The sequence below is a fragment of the Castor canadensis genome, chromosome 18 (assembly GCF_047511655.1).
Source record: "Castor canadensis chromosome 18, mCasCan1.hap1v2, whole genome shotgun sequence".
NCBI classification, from domain to species: Eukaryota; Metazoa; Chordata; class Mammalia; order Rodentia; family Castoridae; genus Castor; species Castor canadensis.
The window spans coordinates 33,955,899-33,983,740 of NC_133403.1; the positions used below are offsets into that span (position 1 = coordinate 33,955,899).

General features: G+C 37.2%; 1 protein-coding gene and 1 pseudogene across 3 annotated transcripts in view; one reads left to right on the forward strand and one right to left on the reverse strand.

Annotated features, from left to right (window-relative positions):
* The window catches only part of Taok3 (TAO kinase 3), a 172,689-nt gene that overhangs the window by 75,149 nt on the left and 69,698 nt on the right, over positions 1-27,842 (forward strand). For all 3 annotated transcript variants that reach the window (XM_074060851.1, XM_074060852.1, XM_074060854.1), the window contains exons 3-7: positions 7,968-8,179; positions 22,280-22,351; positions 23,045-23,146; positions 25,580-25,625; positions 26,432-26,528. In XM_074060851.1, the coding sequence (XP_073916952.1) occupies positions 8,060-8,179; positions 22,280-22,351; positions 23,045-23,146; positions 25,580-25,625; positions 26,432-26,528 (437 nt within the window). In that variant the 5' untranslated portion in view covers positions 7,968-8,059. The remainder of the gene's footprint in view (positions 1-7,967; positions 8,180-22,279; positions 22,352-23,044; positions 23,147-25,579; positions 25,626-26,431; positions 26,529-27,842) is intronic.
* LOC141419076 (U6 spliceosomal RNA) lies at positions 16,964-17,063 on the reverse strand (annotated as a pseudogene).

Consider the following 27,842-nt stretch of genomic DNA (forward strand, 5'->3'; position numbering starts at 1 on the left):
TTTAGTTTTTTGAGGATCTTCCATACTGATTTCCACAGGAGCTGCACTAATTTACATTCCTACTAACAGTACTTGCCAGCATTTGCTGCTGTTTGTTTTCTTGGTGGTTGACATTCTGATGGGGTAATACGGAATCTCAGTATAGGTTTGATATGAACCACAATCCTCCTGATCTTTGCCTCCTGAGTCGCTAGGAGTATAGGCATGAGCCACCAGTGCCTGACACAAAATTATGATCTTATTTCTCTTCTGATTTGTTCTTAGATCCAGGGGTTATTTTAAAATGTGCTGTTTAATTTCAATATAGTTATAATTTTTCAGATATCTTATCAGTTACAGATTTCTAGTTTAAATCCATTGTGTTCTGAATATATTTCATACATCTTAAATCTTTTTACTGTATTGAATCTTGTTTTATGGGCTAGACTATGACATACCTGAGCAATTGTTCTCTACATACTTGAAAAGAACATGCATTCTGATGTTGTTGGGTAGAGTGCTGTGTTGTAAATATATATCAAATTGGTTGATAGTGTTATTTAAAGTGTTCTATATCCTTATTGATTATCTGTCTACTTGTTCTGTCAATTGCCAAGAGAAGGATATTGAAATCTCCAACTCGAGTTATGGATTTGTGTATTTTTTCTTATAGCTCAATTGGTTTTTAACCATATATTGTAAAGCCCTGTTATTAGGCACATAAGCAGTTAGTATTACTATGTCCTCTTGATGAATTATCTCTTTATCATGATGAAATGAGTTCATTATCAGTAGTAACATGCCTTGAAATCTATGTTATCTTATGTTAATACAGCTATTTTGGCTTTCTTTTGATCATTCATGTCTTTTTCCATCCCTTTACTTTTAGCATATTTGTGTATTTATACTTAAAGAACACATTTATGGTGGTGGGGGAATTGCTAAGTGTACAGCTTTCCTAGCATGCCTGAAACCATAAATTTGATCTGCAGAACCTCAAGAAAAGGAAAAGAGTATCTGTGTATATGTTTAATGTATGCATATATGTTTATGTATAATATTTAGTCTTTAACAAGGTTACAGCAACATGCTCCATTTCCTCTCCTCCTGGACTTTGTACTGTCACATATTTTACTTCTATTATATGTTCTAAACCTCACACTATGTTGTTAATTTTATTTAAATAGTCAACTGTAGTTTAAAGAAATTTAAATAGTGGGAAAGCCTTACATAATTCCCCAGTAGTTACCACTTCTGTTTTTCTTCTTTTGTATAGATCTGTATTCTATCTGATATGGTTTTCCTTCTGTCTGAGTGATTCTTCCAGCATTTCCTATAGTGTCGATGGCTAGGTCATGAATTTTTTCAGCCTTTGTATGTCCTAAGGCCTTTATTCTGCCTTCATTTTTCAAAGATATTTTGATTTGTATAGAATTCTAGTTTGACCATTTTCCTGTCAACACTTTCAGAATGTCGCTTTGCCATCTTCTGCCTTGTAAGATTTATAGGGAAGAATCCTTGTTTTCCTTGTTTATATATAAGGTGTCCTTTTTCCCTCTGGCTAGTTTTGTGACTTTCTCTTTATCCCAAGTTTTGAGGTATTTATTATTATAGGCCTTGGTGTAATTTCATGTTTTTGAACTTGAAATTTCATAGATATTCATGGATCTTTACATCCATGAAATTTGTATTTTTTTTCACCATTGTTACTTCAATTTTTTCTTTTTCCTTTTTTCTTTTTCTTTTTTTTTGGTCCTGACATCTCTTTTTCTCTCCTTCAGGGGCTCTAATTAGCCAATTAAATTGGGTTCATTCAAACTGAAAAAGAATGTATGAAAACAATTCCATTTACAATAGCCTCAAAAAAAATCAAATACCTAGGTGTAAACCTAACAAAAGATGGAATGACCTCTACAAGGAAAACTATAAACTTCTGAAGAAAGAGATTGAGGAAGACTATAGAAAGTGGAGAGATCTCCCATGCTTATGGGTTGGTAGAATCAACATAGTAAAAATGTCTATACTCCCAAAAGTAATCTACATGTTTAATGCAATTCTCATCAAAATTCCAATGACATTCATTACAGAGATTGAAAAATCTACCGTTAAATTTATATGGAAACACAAGAGGCCATGAATAGCCAAGGCAATACTCAGTCAAAAGAAGAATGCTGGAGGTATCACGATACCTGACTTCAAACTATATTACAAAGCAATAACAATAAAAACAGCATGGTACTGGCACAAAAACAGACATGAAGACCAGTGGAACAGAACAGAAGACCCAGATAGGAAGCCATACAGCTATAACCAACTTGTATTTGACAAAGGAGCTAAAAATATACAATGGAGAAATAGCAGCCTCTTCAACAAAAACTGCTGGGAAAACTGGTTAGCAGTCTGCAAAAAACTGAAACTAGATCCATGTATATCACTCTATACCAATATTAACTCAAAATGGATCAAGGATCTTAATATCAGACCACAAACTCTAAAGTTGATCCAGGAAAGAGTAGGAAATACTCTGGAGTTACTAGGTATAGGTGAGAACTTTCTCAGTGGAACCCCAGCAGCACAGCACCTAAGAGATAGCATAGATAAATGGGACTTCATAAAACTAAAAAGCTTCTGTTCATGAAAAGAAATGGTCTCTAAACTGAAGAGAACACCCACAGAGTGGGAGAAAATATTTGCCAGCTTACACATCAGACAAAGTTCTGATAACCAGAATATATTGGGAACTTAAAAAACTAAATTTTCCCAAAACTAATGAACCAATAAAGAAATGGGCAAGTGAACTAAACAGAACTTTCTCAAAAGAAGAAACTCAAATGGCCAAAAACACATGAAAAAATGCTCACCATCTCTAGCAATAAAGGAAATGCAAATTAAAACCACACTAAGATTCCACCTCACCCCTGTTAGAATAGCCATCATTAGCAACACCACCACCAACAGGTGTTGGTGAGGTTGCAGGGAAAAAGGAACCCTCTTACACTGTTGGTGGTAATGCAAACTAGTGCAACCACTCTGGAAAAAAATTTGGAGGCTACTTAAAAAGCTAAACATTGATTTACCATTTGATCCAGCAATACCACTCTTGGGGATATACCCTAAAGACTGTGACCCAGGTTACTCCAGAGGCACCTGTACACCCATGTTTATTGCGGCACTATTCACAATAGCCAAGTTATAGAAACAGCCAAGATGCCCCACTACTGACGAATGGATTAAGAAAATGTGGTATCTATACACAATGGAATTTTATGCAGCCATGAAGAAGATTGAAATGTTATCATTCGCTGGTAAATGGGTGGAATTGGAGAACATCATTCTGAGTGAGGTTAGCCTGGCCCAAAAGACCAAAATCGTATGTTCTCCCTCATATGTGGACATTAGATCAAGGGCAAACACAACAAGGGGATTGGACTTTGATCACAAGATAAAAGCGAGTGCACGCAAGGGAGATATGAGGATAGGTAAGACACCTAAAAAATTAGCTAGCATTTGTTGCCCTCAACACAGAGAAACTAAAGCAGATACATTAAAAGCAACTGAGGCCAATAGGAGAAGGTGACCAGGAACTAGAGAAAAGGTTAGATCAAAAAGAATTAACCTAGAAAGGGAAACATGCACAGGAAATCAATGCAAGTCATTCCCTGTATAGCTATCCTTATCTCAACCAGCAAAAACCCTTGTTCCTTCCTATTATTGCTTATACTCTCTCTTCAACAAAATTAGAGATAAGGGCAAAATAGTTTCAGCTGGGTATTGAGGGGGTGGGGGGGAGAGGGAGGTGGCGGAGTGGGTGGTAAGGGAGGGTGTGGGGGCAGGGGGGAGAAATGACCCAAGCATTGTGTGCACATATGAATAATAAAACAATAAAAATTAAATAAATAAATTGGGTTCATTGATGCTCTGATTGGTTGGTTTGGGGTTTTTGTTGTTGTTTTTGGTTTTTTTGTTTCGTTGGTTGGGTTTTTTTCACTTTGTTTTACTAGTCCCTCTTCTCTGTGTGTTTCATTTTGGACTGTTTCTCTCGGTAGATCTTCAAGTTCACTAACCTTCTTGCTGCAAAGTCTCATCTAGTCTTCATCCCATGCTGTACATTTTTCTTTTCAAGCCAGAGGTTCAGTTTGAGTCTCTTTATATCTCTCTCTACTTTGTGTGTTCATTATTTCCTCTAACTTTTTAAATATATGGAATATAGTTATACTGTATCCTGATGTCCCGACATTGATTTCAGTTATTTTTTTCATTATAAGTCATGTTTTTCTGCTACTATGAATGCCTGATAATTTATTATTGAAAATTGGACATTGTGAATTTTACTGTTTTGGATGCTGAATATTTTTATATTTCTTTAAATGCTCCTGAACTTGATCTTGGGATACAGTTCTGTTACTTGGAAATAATTTCCTCCTTTTAGGTGTTGCTATTAAAATTTGTTAGACATCACAGACCAGTGTTGAGTCTATAGTGAATCATTCCCTAAATAAGACAGGACTCTTCTGCATTCCCTCAAGGATGCCCATGAGCCTGGAGCTTTCCTATCTGGGCTTGTGGGAGCAGCCACCATGCACAGCCCTTTGTCGCTCCCATGCCTTTTGCTTTGTTCCTTTCAGGTAGTGTTTTCCTGGACAGGGGAGGTTCTCTCACGTTTGTGCATTAATCAGTACCCTGCTAAAGATGGAGGGGAGCCCTCTGCAGATCCATGTCACCTCTCCTTACACCACTCTTTTCTTAGTCACCCCCCAAGCTTCTAACTGGACAAGTCCTCTTATCACCATGGTCTGGGAACTCCAGGGCACGAAGCAGGGGGCAGTGTGGCTCCCATCATTTGCTTCTCTTATGTCAGGGCTCTATGTCCTTATTTGCCTGGTAGCCATTGTCTTCAGATACTATCATTCATGTTTTATCCAGTGTTTTAGCTGTTCCTGGTGACAGATAATAAATCTACAGAAGTCCTTTACTGTTACTCCATCTTACAGAAATCCTTTCATTATGTTGTTTTTTTTAATAAAGAAGTTGTTAATTATATATAGTCAAGATTATTGATTTTAGTTTATAACTATTGCCTCTATATATTGCTTAGTAATTAAGTATTCACTTTAATTAATTCTAGAAGCTTTTATGGTCCTATCTTTTCATTTAAATATTTATTTCTTCAGAAGTCATTTTAGTCTACATTATGGCATACTCATCCATGTTTTTACTCCAAATGGTTGTCCACAATACTAAGCTTTGTGCTCACTGAAGCCAAAATATGCAAAAGTTTAAAATGTGTTTCAGTGATTGGAAAGATTTTAGCTCCCATAAACGTAGATCCCAGATCTTTTTGTTTTTCTTAAAGTCTGTCTCAATTGTTTTTATTCCTAGTCCCCAAAAAGGCATGTCTTTGATTTACTCCACTGTTGTCTTTTTCTGTTCTCAGACATAAACAATGGAGGCAAAAACACTTTTTGAGCTCTCATTTTGTCTTCTCTGTTCCCTGAGTGACAGACTAGACTTCAGTTACTTCTCTCACAGTATTGATGCAGTGGCTTTATGCTGGGTACTGGTGCCCACGCATTGGCGGGACAGCTGCCCAGCACAACAGATGCAGTGTTGGCAGGCCATCCCTTTTCCTATTTGAAGCCGTCCATGGCAACCTGTTGCCCTCAGGATAAAGTCCAGAGTTCTTAATATGGTGTAAAAGACCTTTTGTGATTTTCCTTGGCTTAACAGCAGTTTTGTGTTTTCTCCTTCCAGCTTTTTCATTGATCATATTAAGTGAACTACTTTTATTTTTTCCTTAATGGGAGTGCTCTTAACTACTCTGAGTCAGACTGTTATATCTTTGTATTTAAAATATTTGCTTTTTCTTCATAATAACAATCAGCTATAGCTATTGTGTCATTTGTGCTATTATAATTTAATGTCTGTTACCCATTTGACTTTAAGCCCTTTAAGGATGGGAAACACATTCTGTCTCCAACACCCAGCACAGCATGGTGTGTGACACATAGTAAGCACTCAATGAGTATTTCTTGAATGAAAGAAAGAGTTGGTAGGTGGGCAGATTGTCAGGTTGTTGACCTGCATGTGCTAATGTTAGCTAGACTAAATGTATAAAGTAACGTACATTGTCACCCAACGCTGTTAACGTCACAAGAGAAAAATACCTCTTAGCACTGTCAGTTTCACTTTTTAAATTGATGACCTTTTTCTCTTCTAGAACGAAACCCATTGGCTCATGCTTTGAAAAAGTACTCTTACTGACCAACAGCCAGACTTATAGCTTAGTTAGCTCGTGGGTCAAGGAAGAAACACAAACTCTACTGTGAACTATCACGGGAAGAGAAGAGTAATTATCTGTGTGCAGAAGGGAGATATTATTTACAACAAAAAGTAGAGATGAAAGTTAACATTTTAATATTTTTCAAAAGATAAGGAAAAGGATACACTTAAACTAAATAAATATATGTAACTATTGGCAGATTAACATAGGCAAGTTAAAATCAGAACTTTGAGCTCAAAGTGTTTAGTATAGCAGTGGAACAGGTGCCTCGTTAAGGGGCTATTTAGCATAATTTTCAGATTATAGTAGTTTCTTCTACTGGGTAATAAAGAATTGTATGACTATGTCATATGGAAAACAAAAGCATGGGTCTTGTTAGGTCTTGGTTTGGAATCGTGCCTTCTGACTATGGGGAAGTAGCTTTGCCCCTCAAAGGCTTAGTTTGTTCTACAAAATTAAGATGAAGTCAAAACATTCTGAAACTGCTATGGAGATGAAAGGAGACAGACAGTACATGGAAGGTGTTTACTGTACCTGATGCATAGTATTATTTAATATTGATTTTACCAAAGTACTTTTTGGTAACAGCATTGTTAAGATACAATGTACATACTGTGTAATTCACCCATTCAACATGTGTGGTTGATGTTTTTAGTACAGTCACAGAACTACACAATCATCACCACAGTCAGTTTTGTGACATTTTATCACCCTGAAGGGAAACCCCATACCCCTTACCTGTCACTCCCCAACCCTCCTAGGAACCAAAGATCTACTTTCTGTCTCTGTTGAGTTGCCTATTCTGGGAATTTTATATGAATGGAGTCATACCATATGTAGTCTCTTGTGGTGGCCCTTTTCACTTGGCATAATATTTACAAGGGTCATTCATGTTGTAGCATGAACTATTACTTTATCCTCTTTTATGGCAGGGTAATAATCCACTGTGTGGATAGTCCACATTTTGTTTATTCATTTACCAGTTAATGGATATTTGGATTATTTCCCCTTCTGGCTATTATGAGTAATGCTTGGGCACAAGTTTTTGTGTGGTTGTATGTTTCCATTACTCTAGGGTATATACTAGGAATGGTATTTCTTGGGTAAATGGTATCTCAGTGTTTAAGTTTGATGAACTGCTGTTTTCCAGTGATAACTGGGGTTGAACGCAGGGAGAGGCTCTAGAATTAAGCCACACCCTGGCTCTTTTTATTTTAGTTATTTGGGGATAGGGTCTCACATTTATGCCCAGGCCAACCTGGATTGTGATCCTACTACTTTACACTTCCCATGTACCACCACGCCTAGTTATTGATTGAGATGGAATTGCACTGACTTTTTGCTGGCCTGGAATCATGATTCTCCCAGTCTCTGCCTCCCTGGTTGTGGGATTACAGGCAATGAGCCACTGTGCCTGGCAATACTTATCATTGTGATTATAACCATCCTAGCGAGTAGGAAATGGTATCTCTGTGATTTTAATTCTCATTCTCTCATAAACTAATGATGCTGGGCATCTTTACATATGTTAATGGCCATTTGTGTGTTTTTTGCAGAAATGTCTATTCAGATACTTTGCCTATTTTTCATTTGAGTTTCTTGTCTTTCTTATATGGAGTTATAAGCCCAAGATACTTTTTAATATTTGTATTGCTATCAAACAAAAAACGTTATAAATAATTCAATGGTTAAACCCATTTTTCTATAGGTACTGAAGATTGGTAAAAATTAAAAAGCCCTCAATGCGAGATACAACTTACTGGGCTCTCAGAAGGCAAAGTGCTCACAGTGGAGGTCACCATGCCGAAAGGGGTGCCGAAGGACCCAGAGATTGCTGACCTGTTCTACAAAGATGATCCTGAAGAGCTTTTCATTGATCTGCATGAAATTGGACATGGAAGTTTTGGAGCAGTTTATTTTGTGAGTAATAAGAGAATCATTGAGATAGATAAGATGAATAAAGTTTGAGCTGTACACATTCTTAATGCACAGCTATTACTTGGAGAATATGCTTGATTTCCCTAGTTTTTCCACAAGAAAATGATGCCTACTGCAAAGGCAATGAAATGTCAGTCCCAGGATTCTAGGCTTCATTCAAGTCAGTGGTGGTCCAAGAAAGTTAAAGGTTGAAGTCGTGCCCTGAATGTTTCCTGTGGATGCCAAGCTCTGTGCTCTGTGGGATGTCTGTGTGCTGTTCCCCTCTCCTACAATAAGTGCGGGGTTTTACTTATCCTTTTTTTGTTTTTTTTTTTTTTTGCGGTCCTGGGGCTTGAACCCAGTGCCTACACCTTGAGCCACTCCACAGCCCTTTTTTGTGATGGATTTTTTTTTTGAGATAGGGTCTCACAAACTATTTGCCTGGGCTGGCTTTGAACTGCTGTCCTCCAGATCAGTCTTCTAAGTAGCTAGGATGACAGGCGTGAGCCACTGGTGCCTGGCTGCAGGCTTTTATTTTTATGATCTCTTAGCACCCCGTGTTTGTACTTTGTTGCACTTAGCACAGTTGTAATTAACTAAAAAGTTTTCTTATTCATCTGTGTCCCTCAGGATAAGCATCATGAGGACAGAGTTGTCTATCTTGCTCATTGCTCTGTTCCCAGGAACTAGTATAACGTGTGATAATAGCAGGAATTAGATAAATATTGGATGAATGGATGGATGGATGGACAAACAGGTGAACAGACAGCTATTCAGAGAAGTGGACAAAGATTTTTAGTAACAATCATGTCAAGTATTTTAGGTTTAAGGCTAGCCCAAGTTTCAACTCCAAGAATGTGACTGTCTCCTGATGAGAAATAACTGAAATGTTAATACAGCCCATTCACCTGAAATTCATTATGTAAAGTGATCTAGATAATCTGAAAAGTTCGCTTCATCAAAATAACAAATATTTCCTAAAGAGTATTAGTCTAAGCCTAGCACCAGCTACTAGTGCTTTTTAGGAGGCAGATTGAGGGAATTGCGGTTTGAAGCCAGCTCTTGCAAAAAGTTCACAAAACTCCATCTCAGCCTATCATCTCAGCTATGTGGAAACATAAAATAGGAGGATTCTGACCCAGGCAGAAAGTAAACTATCCCAGAAATAACCAACACAAAAAGGGCTGGCAGAACCAATCAAAGTCCTGTCTTCTTTGTTCACATAGGTACTTTTTAAAAGCATTTTTCATTATGAATGCATCATACATAAAAGAAGTATGTATAATACATGCATATCTTTTAATAAACAATTGGGCTGGACATGTGGCTCAGTAGTTGGAAGCTTGCCTAGCAAGCGTAAAGCCTTAGGTTCCATCCCAGCACAGCCAAGAAAATAACAAAAAAAAAATACTTAATTTAAAAACTAATTAAAGGGTAAATCCCTATGTAAACACCACCTAGGTCAAGAGGTAGTACACTACCATACCCCAGACGCCCCTGTGTCCTCCTCCTCATGTGTCCTCCTCCGTCACAGCGCTTTCCCTCCTTGATGAATGTCCACTGTCCTAATTTTTATGGTGATTGTGTTCTTGCGTTTCTCTATATTTAGCTCATTACTTTTGCATGTCTGAACAATGTAATTTGGTTTTGTCTAGGCTTGAACATCTTCAAAATGGAAACACTCTGAACGTATGCATCTTCCTCAGATACAGTCTTCAGTCATCTTTTCCTACTTTCCTTCTATTACTTTATAATAAATTCATCACATCTGAGTCGCTCTTGGCCAGGGTCACAGAATGTCTCCAATCTCTATTTGACTCTTGTATTTAAGAAAGCAGCCAGACCTTTGTCAAAGTTCTAATGTTTCACAGCAAACATAATAAACCAAGCATGCTTTGAAACTTACTAACAAGCCATTTGTGATAGGAACAAAAGGAGACCTACCTTGCAGAAGATTTGGTGATTGCTTTTGGGGCTAAGTCCTGTCTATTTAGCTAGTATGTATCTTTGAAGATGAGGACTGTTTCAATGAAAGGCTAGCACAATGCCCTGTGTAAAGTAGGTACTAATTGTATGTATTTTTTTGCTAATGATAGACCAGATAAATCATAAAAATACCCAGAAGCACTGACAATGAAATGTAATCGTTAAGTCTGCATCATCTATACAAAAGTGAACAGTACAGGCCCAAACACACCCATAAGGCACAAAGAAACATTAAAAAGGAATTAACTGACACCTTATGTCAAGCTTAAAAACAAGCTTTAACCTTTTATCTCTAGTGGATTCAGAGGTAGTACCCTAAAAATGGATTTTCCCATCTGCCACAGTAATATTAATGTGTTTATGCTTCCCGCACAGTGAATAGATTTTTTTTTTTTTGGGCAGTACTGAGGTTTGAACTCAGGGTCTTGCACTTGTTGGGCAAGTGCTCTACCACTTGAGCCATACTCCCAGTCAAATAGATTTTCCCTCTTGTTACTCATATCAGCACCACTATAGCCAAAAAGACTATTGTGTGAATGGATAAAGAAAATGTGACATGTCTGTATAACGGAGTACTATTTAGCCATAAGAAGAATGCAAATTTGAAGGAAAATGGATGGAGCTAGAGATCATCATGTTAAGCAAAATAAGCCAGATACAAATATCACATTGTCTCTCATGTGTGGAATAGACCTTAAAAATAATAAGATGACATGTATAAAAGGAGGACTGTTTGAGGGGAGGAACCAGTGGGAGAGAAGAAAGGAAAAGGAGAATCTCAGTGAGAGAGATGAATACGATTGAAGTATGTTATATGTATGTACGAAATAATGAAACCTGCTAAAATTTGTATTAAAAAAGTGAGGAGGGAAATGGGAGGTTAGAAAGAGGGGCTGAGTTTGATCAAAGTACATTATATGTACATATGAAAATACCACAGTAAAGTCCCCTGTACAATTGATATACACTAATTTTTTAGAAGACTATATCATCTCTTACATGGACAACTGCAGTAGCCCACTTTGGTCTCTCCAATCTGTTTTTCTCACCTCAGTGAAGTTGAATAAAATGCAAGTCTGATACATCCCCATTTTGCTATAAAGTCTTTAAGGCCTCTCCCCTGTTCTTAGAATAAGATCAAAATCCCTATAGCCTACAGGGTGATGTGACCCTTGTCTATACCTGAACTCTGTCCCTCATTCCCATTGCTGGAGCTCTAATTGCTTTCTTTTGATAATCTTTCATAGTGCCTTTCTTACATAAACCATTCTGTGCAATGTTTTCCCACCTATCTTCCTCTTCCGCATGTCCTTTAACTCTTAGCTTAAAATAGTTCCTTCAGGGAAGGCTTTCCCGACCTCCCTAAGTCACATCCTCCGTTGTTGGTTCTTGTACTTCATAGCATATGTCACAGTAGTGATTTATATTCTTTATTATGATTTCATTTTTCTTATTGTCTGTCTTTCTAGAGGATTCTGGTCTTTTTTACTCATAGTTCTATCCCTAGCACTTAATGCAGTACTGACAAATTATGAATACCTAGTATTGATTGAATGAATGAATGGTGAAGAAGAAATCCATGGTCTCAGTACTGCTAATTGGTACTTTTTATGAATCATGGTCATGCTAGTAAGCCATAAACAATAGCAATCAGTGGTTTTGTACCTAAATACTCTAATTCTGGTCAACTCTGAAGTTTATAGCTTTACACAGATCTTTGCCAGGAAATAAGCTTGAAATGAATTGTGAACTCACAGAGCTCTTGTAGAACCTGTGTTATATTGAGAGTATTAATCTGATGAGATAACTCTGTGTTTGGACTTATATAAGTAATTTAGAAACTAGCAGTATTAATGAATGAGATATTAAAAACTGTAAAAAAAAATAAAAATAAATGAGGCTTGGCAAGGTCATTTTTGTAAAATTCGCTTATACTCACTGTCAAGTTTATGGGTTTCTAGTGCCACTTGTCGGTCTCAGCATATCTCCCGTAAACCACCTAAAGGAAAAAGTTTAGGTCTGTTCTTTTGGATTTAGTGGAGACACAATACGGCAAAATAAAAAGCTCCTGTTTAATTTTTTGTATTTGTTTATAAAGTAGCAGAAAGGCCCAGCTGGAGAATGGTTAAGAATACATTGTAAACTCTAAGTAAATGTGTTTTGAATTGGTGATCTTGCTCACAGCTACTGAGACCATTGAATCTACTGGAATTTTAAGCATGAATGTAAGTTTCAAGGCTAAAACTGGAAATATTAGAGGTGGTAACCAGGCAAAATACAGTACAGAGCACTAGAAAGCTGGACCTTGTTAATAGTTGTTTTTGTTTGTTTGTTTTTGTTTTTTTGTGCAATGCTGGGGATGGAACTCAGCACCCTGCACAGCTAGGCAAGCACTCCACACCGAGCTACATCCTTATTTAGCCCCTCCCTTCTCTGTTCTGAAGCATTGATTCTTTGTAGTTTCCTATAACTTGTTCTGTCTTTTAACCAGGATAAAACTTCAGTAAATCTTGCACATGTCCACAGCAAACATGGAAATAATTTTCAAATTTCCAGTCTCTGCAGATAGGTACAGTCTCTGTAGATAGGTTGTATGAGCGAGAGGATTCTGAATGTTCTAATTAGTGATTACTTTATAAATGTAAGAAACATGCTTGTGTTTTAAGCTGATTCTTTTTTTCATATCTCTAGTTCCAAATAGCATTGCTTATAAATAACCTTAATGAGCATTTATATATAATAATAATAATGATATCTGATTCCATTTTTTAGACTTTTTCTTTTTTTCAGTGCTGGAGATTGATCCCAGGGCTCACACAGGCTAGGCAATTGCTCAATGACTGAGCTACCTCTGCAGCCTTTTTTTATGAGGGTTAATAATTTGTTTCTTAAGGGCTAGGAGAACAAGTCACTTGTAAAGCATGCATTAGGTCCAGAGTTCAATCCCCAGTACACAAAAAATAAATAAATTATTTTCTACAAATCCCAGTAAATGGTCAAGTCTCCCCTTGGTTATTGCCTTCAAAGGTCTTTCCCAGGCTCCAGATGCCCAAAACATCCACTTTCCAGGTGTGTTCTGTTACTGAGTTCACATCAGCTTTTCTTTGCTCCTGACATTTGAACACAGTCTTAGTTTTTAAAAGCCAGAACTCTATTTGTATGTCTGTAGCTGGGAATTGAACCCAGGGCCTCGCACATGCTGAGTGAGCTCTCCACCACTGAGTTACACCCCCAGAGAAAGAGTTTTGTTTTATTGGTTTTATTTTTAGTTGGCATGTGTTGAATTGTATGCAGTGAGAAGTTTCATTGTTACATTTTATACATGCATATTGATCATATTTGCTCCCTGTTACTCTTTCGTATTTCCCCTTCCTCCCTCCTTTTCACTTCCCTTTCCACCTTTCCATTAGTCCACCTTGAATTGTCATGACCTTGGTTTGCTTTGTTCTCCACTAACTTCCACAAGTGAGAGAAACCTCACAGTACTTACGTTTGTGGGACTGTTATGTTTATTTCACATGACATGATGATCTCCAGTTCCATCCGTTTTCCAGCATATAACGTGATTTCATTATTCTTGCTAGTGAGCAAAACTCCATTGTGTATGTGTACCACATTTTCTTTATCCATTCATCAGTTGATGGGTGTTGAGGCTGACTCCATAGTGTGGGCATTGTAAAGAGTGCTATGATAAACATGGGTGTACAGGTGTCTCTATAGTAAGCAGACTTTGCTTCTTTGAATATATACCCAGAATTGGGATGGTTGGGTCATTTGGGAGTTCTGTTTTCTTTCTCTGAAGAGCCCGTATACTGATTTCCACAGTGACTGGAGTAATTTACATTCCCAGTGAATAAGACTTCCTTCTCTCCATGCTGCCCCCCAGCCTGCCAGCATTTGTTGATTTCTTGTTTTTTGTTTTTTGTTTTTAATGGGACTGGGGTTTGTGCCTACAAAGTAGGAGCTCTGCGGCTTAAGCCACCCCTCCAGTCTGTTTTGCTTTGGTTATTTTGGAGATGGGGTCTAGTGACCCCAGATGGACCTAGAGCCTTGAACCTGCCTCTCTCAACCTCCCAAGCAACTAGGATTATAGGTATGAGCCACCAGCACCCAGCTATTGTTTTGTTTTCTTGAAACATTCTGTCTGGAGTGAGGTGGAATCTCAATGTAGTTTTGATGGCTGAGGGTGTTGAATATTTTTTCATGTATTTATTATACTTCTTTTGAAAAGTATCTTTTCAGCTCATTTGGCCATTCATTGATTGAACTACTTGTTATTTGGGTGTTTATGGTGTTTTCTTAATTCTTTATTAATCTCCTGTTACATGAATAGCTGGAAAAGATTTTCTTCCATCATATAAGCTGTCTCTTCACTTAGTTGATTATTTCTTTAGATGTACAGAAGGATTTTGATTTGAAACAATCACACTGGTTAATTTTTCTTATTTCCTAAGCAATTGGAGTCCTATTCAGAAAGTCCTCACCTATGCTTTATACTTTGCAGTGTTTTCCCTTTGTTCTCCTGCAGTAGTTTTAAAGTTTCAGCTCTTACATTAAAGTCTTTGATCCATTTTGAGTTGATTTTTGTGCAGGGTGAGAGATAAGGATCTAGTTTTACTCCTATACATGTGGATATCCAGTTTTTCCCGCACTATTTGTTAAAGAGGCTGTCTTTTCTCCAGTGTGTAATCTTGGTGCATTTGTTAAGACTGAGGTGGTGGTACCAACTCGGGCTTATTTCTGGATCTTCTGTTCTATTCCGTTGGTCTGAGTGTCTGTTTTTGTGACAGTACCATTCTGTTACTATCTCTTTGTAGTATAGTTTGAAATACAATACTGTGATACCTCTACCATTGTTCTTTTTGCTCAGGAGTGATTTGCCTATGGAGGGGGTATCTTTTGTGTTTCTACACAAATTTTAGGATTGTTTTTACTATTTCTGTGACATTGGAATTTTTATGGGGATTTCACTGGATTGTTTTCGATAGTATAGCCATTTTTGTAGTATTAATTCTGATCCATGGACATGGGAGGTCTTTCTGTCTTATACAGTTTCTTTCTTCAGTGCTTCAGAGTTGTCATTTTAGAGGTCTTTAATGTGTGTGGTTAAGTTTTATGACTGGGTTTTTGTTTAATTTTTTTAGTTTAATTTGGTTTGGGTTGTTAGGGGTTTTTGCTTTCCTGATTTTCTCAGTAAAAGTTCATTGCTGATGTACAGAAAAGCAACTATGCTTTTTGGTTTTTGGGGAGTTGTATATTGAATTTGTATCCTGCTACATGGCTGAAAGTGTACATCAGATCTAAGAGTCTTCTAGTGGAGTCTCTAGGGTCTTTTAAGCATAGGATCATACATGTTTGTATTCGTTGTGTCTTTCTCTTGCCTTGTTGCTCTGGCTAAAAAATCAAGCACTGTGTTGATGAAGGGTAGTGATAGTGAACACTATTCTCTTGATTTTAGAGTGAATGCTTTCAGTTTCTTTCCACTCAGTATAATGTTGGCTATAAAGCTGGACTTTATTTCTTATGTTGATGTATAAGCCTTCTATTCCTAGTTTCTTTTCTTTCTTTTTTTTTTCTTTTTTGCCCTCAGTGGTACTGGGGCTTGAACTCTGGGCCTTGTGCATGATAGGCAGGTGCTCTACCACTTAAGCCACTCCACTAGCTCCTTGCTAACTTTGTTCCAAGTGGCCTCAATCCATGATTTCTGCCTCCCAAGTAGCTAGAATTACAGGTGTGTGACCCCCATGCCTGGACACTATTCCTAGTTCCTTTCTGTTCATGCTTTTATCATGAAATGATGTTAGATTTTGTCAAAGACTTTCTGCATCTACTGAGATGATGATGTGGCTCTTGTCCTTGCTTCTCTTTATGTGCTGTATCATCTTTATCAATTTCTGTATGTTGAACAATGTTTGCATCCCTAGAAGGAAGCCAACTTGATCATGATGTCTGATCTTTTTAATTTATTATTGAATTCAGCTTGCAAATGTTTTGGGGGAATTTTTGCATCTGTGTTCATCAAGGAAATTGGTCTATAGTTTTCTTTTTTGTTATTGTATTCTTGTTTGTGTATCAGGGTAATACTGACTTCAGAGAGTGAGTTCAAAGTGTTGCTCTATTTGTATTTTGTGGAATAGTCTGAGGAACATTGGTATTAGTTCTTCCTTAAAGATCTGGTAGAATTCAACCAATGTGCGGCTTTTCTTTATTGGAAGTTTTTGGATTTTTTTGTTTGTTTTTTACTGTTTCCATCTCATTACTCATTGATCTGTTTAAATTAGTTTTATCTTCTTGGTTCAATTTCGATAAGTTGTATGTCTAGAAATTTACCCATTTCTTCAAGATTTTCCAATTTATTGGAGTATTCATTTTCAAAATAACCCCTATATCTCCTCAGTATTTCAATGGTATCTGTGGTAATGTAACCATTTTCATCTTTAATTTTATTAATTTGGATCTTCTCTTTCAATTAGTTTGGCTAAGAGTTGGTCAGTCTTCTTTCTCCTTTCAAAAAACCAGCTCTTTGTTTCATCCATGCTCTGCACTGTTCTTTTTGGCTCCACTTCAGCAAGTTTAGCTCTGATCTTTCTTTCTGTTAGTTTGGGGGTTGACTTGCTCTTATTTTTTCTAAAACCTTTCTTTTTTTTTTTTCGCTGCACTGGGGTTTGAACTTAGGACCTCATGCTTGCTTGGTAGGTGGTCTTACTGCTTGAGCCACTCTGCCAACCTTCATTTTCTAAAACCTTGAGGTGCATCACTAGGTTGTTTATTTGAGATCTCTCTGAATTTCTTTCTTTTTTTTTTAATATGGAACACTTCATGAATTTGTGTGTCATTCTTGCACATGCTAATCTTCTCTGTACCATTCCAATTTTAGTATATGTGCTGCCGAAGCAAGCACTCTCTGAATTTCTAATGAAGGCACTCATAGCTCTAAACTTCCCTCTTAAGATCTACTTCATCATATCCCATAGGTTCTGGAATGTTCTGTTATCAATTTCTTGTAAATTTTTTTATTTCCCCCTTATTTTTTGATGACCTAGTGATCATTCAGCCTCCATGTGTTTGGATTTTTCTGTAGTTTCTTTTGTTATTGATTTCTAGTTTTAGTTCATTGTAGTCTGATAAAATGTAAGACATTATTTCATTTTTATATCCTGTAATCTACTTTGGAGAAAGTTCTGTGGGCTGCTGAGAAGTTTGCTTGTTCTGCATTACATCTATAGATGTCTATTAAGTCCATGTGTTCTGTAGTGTCATTTAACTCTGAAGTTTCTTTGCTTCTTTGTTTTGCTTTGTTTCGTTTTTTTTTCTAGATGTCCTCTTTTTTGGTAAGAATGGGATATTGAAATAACGTACTGCTCTTGTGTTGAAGTCCATCTGTCCCTATGTCCAGTCATGTTTGTTTTATAAAATTGGTACACCGACATTCACTTGGTATATTCTTACAATCATTATATCCTCTTTTTTCTTTCCTTTTTCTTTTTTGCAGTATTGGGGTTTGAACTCAGGACCTCATGTTTGCTATGCAGGCACTCTACTGCTTGAGCCACTCACCCAGCCCTTGTTATATCCTCTTAATGGAGGAGTCTCCTTGTCAATAAAAAGTGACCTTCTTTGTCTCTTCTGGGTGATTTTAGCTTGAAGTCTGCTTTGTCAGATATAAGAATGGCTACTTCTGCTTTCTTTGGTGCTCCATTTGCTTGTATATCTTTTTCCATCCTTTCACTTTAAGCCTGTATTTGTCCTTGCCAGTGGTGTTTTTCTCATATGCAAAAATGATTGGGTCATGTTCTTTAATCTACTCCATCATTCTGTGTCTGTTGAGTACAGAATTCAGAGTACTAACATTCAGAGCTATTATTGAAAGTTATGTAGCTATTCCTGTCCTTTTTTTGTTTTTGTCCCTCATTTGCTTATCTACTCATCTAGTGAGATTTATTCTTTCCAGTATTCTCATGGTTGTATTTATCTTCCTCTTCTGTAAGATTCCTTTAAGTGATTTGCAGGTTTAGTTGTTATGAATTTCTTTAATTTGTGTTTATCATAGGAGGCTTTTATATTATGAATGATAGCTTTGCTGGATACAATAAGCTAGGTTGACAGTTATTTTCTTTCAGGACTTGAAATACATCATTCCATGCCCTCCTTGGTTTTGAATTTCTGTTGTGAAATCTGCTGTTACTCTGATGGGTCTTTTGAGAAGTGTCTTGGTGCTTCTCTTGCACCTTTCAATTTTCTTTCCCTGTTCTGTATAATTAATGTTTTAACTATAATATGACATGGAGAGGTTTCTCTCTGGTCTCGTCTGTTTGGTGTTCTAAAAGCCTCCTATATTTGGATGACCATCTCTTTCACAAGCTTATCTTGGACTTCTTCTCTTTCTATGCCCATTATTCATAGGTTTGGTCTTTTATTGGTAGTTAAAGGTCTTGTATGATCCATTCATACTGTCATTTTTTAAAAAAAATTGTTGATTGAATGTTGTAATTCATCTACCTTCATCTTTGATCCCTCATATTATGTCTTTAACTTGATCCAGTCTATTGGGAAGGCATTTCAATTTAGTTTTTTATTTGACTTACTGAGCTTTTCATTTTTAGAATTTTAATTTGACTTTTCCCTTGGATTTCTATCTCTTCTAAATCCCTCTTTATTATCCTGCCTTGTTTTCCTTATTTCATTTAGCTATTTATTTGTACTTTCTTTGAATTCATTCAGGTGTTTATTGAGTCCTTTAATTTTGTTGATCATTCTCAGTCATTTTTTTAAATTCTTTGTCTGAGATTCCATCCATTTCCCTACCACTAGAGTTCATTATTGTGCAATTGTTTACTTTTGGAGGAGTCATGTTGCCTTGTATTTTCATATTTCTTATGTTTCTGCATTAAGATTTATGCATCAGAGGCCAAGTTGTTGGTTAGAGGCTTACCTATATTCATTCAATTGAAGAATTTTCAGTGTTCAGGCAGGACTGGGTAGTGGCAAGGTTGTGGTACAAGTTCTCAGTAGTCAAACATTCACCCAGTGCTCAGGACACTGGGCCTCATTCGTCCCCAGAACCACTCAGAATAAAACTAGTTAGCATGTACAGGCTGGCGCTGTATGTGGGATGAGGGTAGGACCAATCAAAGTTTAGTTGTCCACCTCTGGAATGCTTTCACTATGGAAGCTTCCTTTCTTTGTGGACCAAGAGTTGCTGCTGTCAATGAAGAGTTTGCAACCTGTGGGTCAGGCAGTTTCCCATTTGATCCACAGGCCCCTCTATTTGTGCCCAAAGGGACAGCAAGTATACTAGCCTAGGGGCCCTAAATGCTTCAGTGAATAGGAGAATCAAACAAAGCACTGAGTTCTACACTGGAGGAGGAAAACCAAAGGAATCAAGTACTCTGCCTAACTTGCGGCTTTTAGACTCCAACCCTGTGGGCTGGAGGAGTCAGGATCCGTGCTCAGACCTCCCAGTCCTGTCTGTACCACCAGGAGGCAGTTCATGAAGACTGAGCAATCCACCAGCCTATGAGCTCCAAGTTCTGTTTCTGCAGTGGTCCTCAGGTGATGGGGCCTACTCCTTGCCACAAAGAGTGGAGCCACCAACCCATCATAGCCCAAGCTTCCTGCTGCTTAGACTTCTTAGGAGGTCCACATCAGGTCCTGCCGTTCTGTATAACCACTTCTCATGGCCACCTCCAGCCCAGGCCCTTGGGTAGGATGCTCCTAGGGTCCCTAGCCATGATTGCTCAATTGTTTCTTATTTTTCTGGTCCCCATAGTAGTTTAGTCACAAACAATAGGCCCCCCTCTCAAAATGGTGCCTGGCTATAGACACCATCTCTTTGAGATATGGGGAGTGACATAATGTCTTCCTTCTCCAAAGCTGGTCTGCCATGCAGGAGGAGTCACTCCTTACTGGATTTGAGGCTTGTATGAAGTGGGAGCTTATTTTGTGGCTCTGTTGGCCAGTCTGTCACCAGGTTTGCTTGACTTACCTTGTAGTTGTGGCTTTGCCTTCCCATCCTCCCTGGGGAGCCACGATTGGAGCTGTAGACTGTGTCCTGCTCTTCTCAGTTACCTCTCTGTTTCTCCATGCTTTTCAGCAGTCCTGTCTCCTCCTTTATGATTCCAGATAATCTTCCTCTTTTTCTGTCTTTGGAATATGGTCTCTCCTTTGTTGCCCTGATAATTCTCATTCACAGTCATACAGAGGAAGCTACTAATCTACCATCTTGCCCCACTTCTAAGATTGTTGTTTTTAGCAAGTTGGTCTGTATCTTCTACACCAATAATATATCTTTAAAAGGACTTTGTTAGTGTTTATAAAAAGTTATATTTATGTGTGTGCATTTTCTCTGCATTTTGCTACTTTTTAAGAATATCCTAGCCAGGAGCTAGTCACTCGTGCCTGTGCTCGTAGCTTTGTCTAAGATTGGGAGGATAATCATTTGAGGCCAGCCCAGGCAACTAGTTCCTGAGACCCCCATCTCCAAAAATAACCCGAGCAAAGTGGACTGGATATGGGGCTCAGTCAATAGAGCATCTGCTTTGCAAGTGAGAAGCCCTGCGCTCAAACCCTGGTCCCATACAAAAAAAAAAAAAAAAAGAATGTACGCTTGAAGTTTTTCCATATCAGTAAATTATTGCTCATTATTACAATTAATCCTTTTTTTAAAATTAGAAACCATTGCTCTGTACCTGAGGAACTTATTTAATTAATTATGTTTAAGAAAAATGGTCAAGAATTTTTCTTTAAAATTGTAACCTGATTTTATCAGTGGTTGAATTCCAGTCTTTCACCTCTGAACTAGTGCTTGAGATCTGTTGGGCCACATTAGCAACAAATCACACAATAAATAGGACTAGCTCACTTACATCGGGAATGTGGCATTGAGGCAGAGCCCTGGTATTAAAGAAAGCCAAAATTAGATAGTCTTTCAAAATCCCTTGTTTATTATTATGAGAATTTTAAGAAAATTAGTTTTAAATCTTTTAAGTAAATTGAGAGGAAAAAACTATCACTTGAGTTTAGTTCTGGCTTTCACCTAGGTGCTTTCAGTGAATGTGTGTCTTAACTATGATGAAGATAAGTAGAGATATTCTAAGACAACCATTATAGAAAATACATAAATGTGTGCGTCTGTATATATAACACATTCTTACTATAAAACATAAGTAACCCCAAAAGTGAACATGCTTCCTAGAGTCAATCTTACCTGTGGTGCCCTGTTAATTACGTAGCCACTAAGCATATTTAAATTTGTTAATGAAATTAAAAATTTACTTCCTCAGTCACCCTAACCACATTATATATGCAACTCTACCGGATGGTGTACAAATCTTTTCCATCATCACAGAAAGTTCTGTTGGAAAGTAATGTTCCAGGGGAGTTCATTGTTACATATTTTGGCATATATTCTTTTATAATTTTTCCACACATAAGCTACTCCCTTATTGTTATTTCATAAACATAGGATCGTGCTATGTAGCTTTTTTCACATCTTTATGTGTATATGCATTTACACGTATATATTTGTACGAATACATTATAAATAGAATACCGCATTCTTTTATGAATTTCTTAGTGACTACATCCTATTTATTAAAGTGGCTCTCTGTATTGACAAACATTCTGTAAGGTAAAACCAGTATAGGTATTTTGGAAATTAACCATTCTGTTGTTTAATTGTATATATTTTGTTGAACTCTAATCCTTTTTCATATTACAAGCTGTGCATGTATACAGAAAGGGATAAAGCAATGTTCCTTAATGCTGAAGTGGAAATGTCTATCTAGTCTATCAAAAGCAGGGCGCCAGTGGCTCACTCTTATAATCCTAGCTACTCAGGAGGCAGAGATCCAGAAGGATCATGGTTCAAAGTCAGCCCAGGCAAATAGTTCTCAAGACTCTATCTCAAAAATACCCAAAACATAAAAGCCGGTAGAGTGGTTCAAGGTGTAGGCCCTGAGTTCAAGTTCCAGTACCACAAAAAAAAAAGTTGAAGTATCTTTGAAATGAATCTGAAGTGTAAGAATATTATTTTGAAAGTCTCTAGTCAAATATTTAAGTTAAATTGGTTAAAACATCATTAATTATTTTTATTTTTCATCTTCCCTCTTAATACAGGCCACAAATGCTCACACAAATGAGGTGGTGGCAGTTAAAAAAATGTCCTATAGTGGGAAGCAGACACATGAGGTAAGATTAGACAGTTGTGTGCCTAAATTAATATCATCCAGATATTATAAAGTTAACAAAATGATAAGTTCTGGTGTTCTACACCACACACAGTATGTGACTATAGTTAACAGTAGTGTAGTGTACATTCCAAAATAACTCAAAGAGAAGATTCTGAATGTTCTTACCACAGAGAAATAAGTGTTTGAGATGATGGACATGCTGAACAGTCTGATTGGATTATTACACAATTACACGTCTATCTACATGTATCTATGTTACACATATATTACACATATATCTACATGTTACATGAGGACATCACAGTGTGCCCCATAAATACATACAATTACTGTGTGTCAATGAAAAACAAAAGTTACAGAAAAGAAATTCACAAAATTCTTTAAACAGTTCTTTACCACAGTTCTTTTTTTTTTTTCTTGTGGAGCATATAAAAAAGTTCCTAGTATTCCAGATTAATCACCTATTTTCTAGAGCAGAAGGTGGACGTGTGCAATGCTTTTACTATAATACTTGTGCTAGAGTTATAATTACATCCACTCAAATGAAATAATACAAGTGTTAATATGTTCTTCATTTTAAGCATTTACCATATGCCCATTTAAAGTAATAAAAAGGACATTGTAAATGTATGCTTGATAATAAAATACTATTTTCACTGCAACTTAAAACATTTCTTTTTGAGTTTAATAGAAATGGCAAGATATTCTTAAGGAAGTTAAGTTTTTGCGACAGTTGAAGCACCCTAATACCATTGAGTACAAAGGCTGTTACTTGAAGGAGCACACTGCTTGGGTAAGTCAACAATTCTCCATTATCTATTTTATTTTAAATGTTTTTCTATTTGAACTGTAAAATTATAAATTGCATTTATGTCCCAGTTGACTTTAGTTACCAGTATTTGAGATTTGTTTATATTTCCAAGTGTGTCCTATATTATACTTTAAATAAGATTAAATTATATAATGTCTAGCATATTGGAATTTTCATTTTATAAAGCACTCTACAGAGGCATCGTCTTGTGACTTACTTGTTTGTTTTTATTATGAATTATTTATTAAAGCAAAAGGCAAGACCTTTTGGAATTTTGGGGGAGGGTAGGGTGGTACCAGGATTTGAACTCAGGTCTTCCTGCTTGGTAGGCAGGTGCTCTATCACTTGAGCCGTACTGGTAGCCTGTTTGCTCTGATTCTTTTAGAGATAGTACCTATTTCTGTGTATACTAGGATTTTTCCAGTGCACAAATACCTAGCATAAAGTGTAAAATCTATAAATTAGGCATGGTAAGAGGTTAATAATAACCAACAGATAAAGTAAAGCAATTACAAATAACACTGCACTAAAATTGCCAGCTGAGTAGAATACAGATTAATTAAATATAAGCGCTGCAATTTTGAGCCAGGTGATCTGAGCAGTCACCAAGATGACTACGAAGTGACTGAGTGGCAGGTGGTATATACATAGTAGGTACTCTGGACAAAGGGATGATTCCCTTCTTGAGCAGAGCGGGACAGTGACAGAATTCAGCATGCTACTCCAAACAGGGTGTAATTTAAAAGTTAAGAGTTGCCTATTTGTGCAATTCTTCATTTAATATTTTTGGACCACAGTCAGCTGCAGGTAACTAAAGCAGCAGAAAATGAAGCCGTGGATAAAGCGGGGACTAGTATACTGTATCGCTAGGCTATGATGCTTAGTAAATTAGGTATATTAAAGGCATTTTAAACTTACGTTTTTCTCAACTTAGGATGGACTTATCAGGACATGACCCCATTGTAAGTCAAGGAGCATCTTTTGCAGGTTTCATATATTCAGTGTAAGGAAGTTATAAATCCATATTTAGTTATCCAATTTAAAAAGTTAGAAAACTATGTGATACAATTTTAAAAGGTTTCCACAAAGTTGATTAAAGAAAAAAACTTAAAGCATTTGTAAAATCTTCCATTTCAATAAGAATTAAAGAAAAATAAGAGACAAGAAATAAAAAATAAAATAAGAATTTCTGAGTCTGTTTTTTATACCATGCAGAAAACAATTATGAAGTGTCTAAACTTTTTTTTTTTTCCAGTGGTACTGGGGTTTGAACCCAGGCCTCACGCTTGCTCTGCAGCTGCTCTACCTCGTGCACCTCTCCACCAGCCCTAAAGTGTTGAAGTTCATTTAATATTCTAAGCTAATCCAGTAATGAATATTTATATTAATTGTTCAAGTAAAGGCACTGGCATATTGGTTTTGGTTATGCTTAGTCAATTACAGGAATTTTATACTTTATTATGAGCACTGGTTTTCAGAGTAACAAAATAATATGTTTGTGTGGTTTTGACTTTAGCTACAAATCAATAGTCTGGGATACACAGGATCTGAGGTGAGAGTTAAGAAAATGTTTCAGCATTTTTGATTCATGAAAGCCTCCCAATATTGCCAAACCAAGAATTATCAGTGGTGTTTTAGTAATATTATTATGTAAGTATTTTAAAGATATACATTAAAATATTTCCTACACTCGGGGATTCAAGATAATGACACAAAGCAAGCTACATGTTTACAATGAGTTCTCAGGCTGGCAGGGTGGCTGAAGAGGTAAGAGTGCCTGCCCAGTAAGCATAAGGTGCTGAGTTCAAACCACAGTGCCTCCAAAAAAATAAATAAAACATAGAATGTGTTCTGTACTAGATGTGTTTCATGTTTTGAGCTTTCAAAATGTGAAAATAAAGATTTACTGCTTGCTGGGTTTTTTTGTTTATCTGTCTGTTTTTTTGGGTGGGGAGGAGGATTGGTTTAGTTTTGGTTCTGGCAATTTTAACCCTGGGCCCTCACATGTGACTTATCTTATTTAACTAATAGTTCTCAACACAGATTTTACTGGTTTGTGTATTTTTTGGATACTGCCTAAGTTATGCATTTTAATTTATAATGCAATCCAACTGCTTGAAACCTTTTTTAAAACAAGGCTGTATGGAAAGTGGTAAATAAATAAATTGACTATCTCCACTTGGCCATTTACAGTGTACTTTCATATCCTGCATCCTGGCCCCCCTGACTGGATATGGTGAATTCCAGTTGGATATAACAAAAATGAAGATGTTGACAATTAGGAAAATCAGTTAGTGTCAGATGACCAGAACAGTACAGGTTTGGTTTGTCATAACCTTCATTCTAGCACTCTCAGTTCCTCGGGAAGCTTCTTATTAACCTTTATTGTTCTGATTATTTTTTAATATGTTACAGTTGGTGATGGAATACTGCTTAGGCTCAGCCTCTGACTTGTTAGAAGGTAAGAGTAAGACCCTGAGCCCTCATTTCTGCTTTACCTCAGTCAGGATGTCATCTATTCCTGTTTTGAGGGCAGTGTGCACAGTGTACTTGAATGGTGATGGGGTGGGCAGGGTGATAGGGATAAGCCATGCAAACACCTCTGCAGAGTCACTCGAGGATCTGGGTGATGTTCGGTCCTTTTCTGCTGTTCATGGCCCATCCAGGGCAGGTACTGCTAAAATGTTTGGTTAATATGATGTAGTATGTATAGCCAAAAACATCAAGTTCATTTGTGTGGATGAGTGAAAGGTAGGTATTGTCAACCAGAGGCTGTATTAAAAATGTACACTAAAAATGTCTTAAATCATCCTTAATTTCTGAATAGAAGTCATTTATTAGCTTTTACAAATAATGAAAACTTACAGTTAGAGGGGGTAATGATGGCTTTGTGGCAGAGGAGGACATTGTGACCTCGAACCCTCCAGGCACTTAAAAATGTTAGAGGAGACTGATGACATTTGTGTTTGGCCAGTTGGAATCATCATGGCATTGATTTGCCACTGACAGTAAATGAACAATGCACTACTTCATGAATACCAGGCTTTCATTGTTGCTGTTATTTTGTTTGGAAGGGTAGATTTGTTTTGTTTTTATTTATTTGTTTTTCCTCTTATCCAATCATTTATTGCTATTCTATAAGAAAGAAATACCTTGTGTATTTAGGTGAATATGTTTGCAAATTGTCATTTGATAGTGTATGACTTTGTGCTATAGTAAGTAATGAAAGTGACCATAGTTCCTGGTCTTCCCTGCCTCTTTCCTCAGTTCATAAAAAGCCACTTCAGGAAGTGGAGATTGCTGCCATTACTCATGGTGCCTTGCAGGGACTCGCCTACCTACATTCTCATGAGTTGATTCACAGGTAAGATGAGAGACCAGTTTCATTTTCACCTCCTTTACAGGACTTTCTATTTCAGGAACGTTGAAAATTAGTGCATGCTTTAATTTGGCCGGGGTAAGGGGGGAGGGCTAAGGACTTGTAAGAAGTAAACAGATTACTATTGCTCCTGGATGTAAGGAGTAATGTTGCCAGAATTTATCTCCCATCTCCTGGCCCTTACATTCACAAAGACTTACATCACCTTTCTTCTGTAGGTAACCAATCTCTAGGGTGTGTGGTACAGGAAAATTCCAAGAAGGTCCTAGTGACTTCTTGATACTGTCAAGAAGAGCTGGCAGAGTGGGTCAAGTGGGAAGAGCTCCTGCCTAGCAAGCGTGAGGCCCTGAGTTCAAACCCCAGTACCACACACATATATACACACACACAAATGTCAAGAAGAAAAGAGAAGAGAATTAACTTCCTTGCATGTATTTATTTCATAGCTGAGTTTCTTCTCCTATTGAAAATAACTGGTTTATCTTCTACAAGTACTGTTTTATGACTTTAAGACATTTTGCATTCCTAAAATCCATGCAGATACGTACTTAAGACGTACTGCCTTAAAATGTGGCTGGTGATGAGACTAAAACTCAGAAAGATGTAAGTAACTTGCCTATGATTTTAAGCATTTAAGCAATAGAGTTAGGACTGAAGTTAGGACTGAAATTCAAACTTCTCACTCTTAATCCAGTCATCGAGGGCTTTCTTTTGCCTTAAATTTTCTTTTCTTTCTTTTATCCCCATCTTGGTGCTGGTGATTGAATCCACGGCCTCACATAGGCTAGCCAAGTGCTCTACCACAGAACTACATCCCTACCCGCTACCATATATTTTCTGTCACATAACCCCACTCTCCACCCTCCAACCAACTTCCCTTCACTAACTTCTCCTGAAGAAAGCCATGGTTAACAATCTTCCCTTCTCTTAGTAAAGAGCTTCTAGCAGTCACCCTAGCGAATGGTAGAAGATGTAGAATATCAGATGCATGTGAGGACCTGAGATGGCTCACAAACATTTGGCATTAACTGGGCGGAAGTGAAACCATTAGGTCATAGTTCCCACTTTTACTTCTGTTCCAGTCACCCCAGAGCTGCCTCACTAGTTACTAGTGCCACAAAAACAGAACTTCCTTAAGACAGGCACACAAATCCTGCCAGGAATCTGGCTTGTTTATAAAGATGAAGAATGGTTGGACTGGGGTGGAGCTCAGTGGCAGGACCCTGGCCTAGCATGTGTGAAACCCTGGGTTCAATCGCCAACATCACACAACAAATTACATTACATTCAAATAATCCT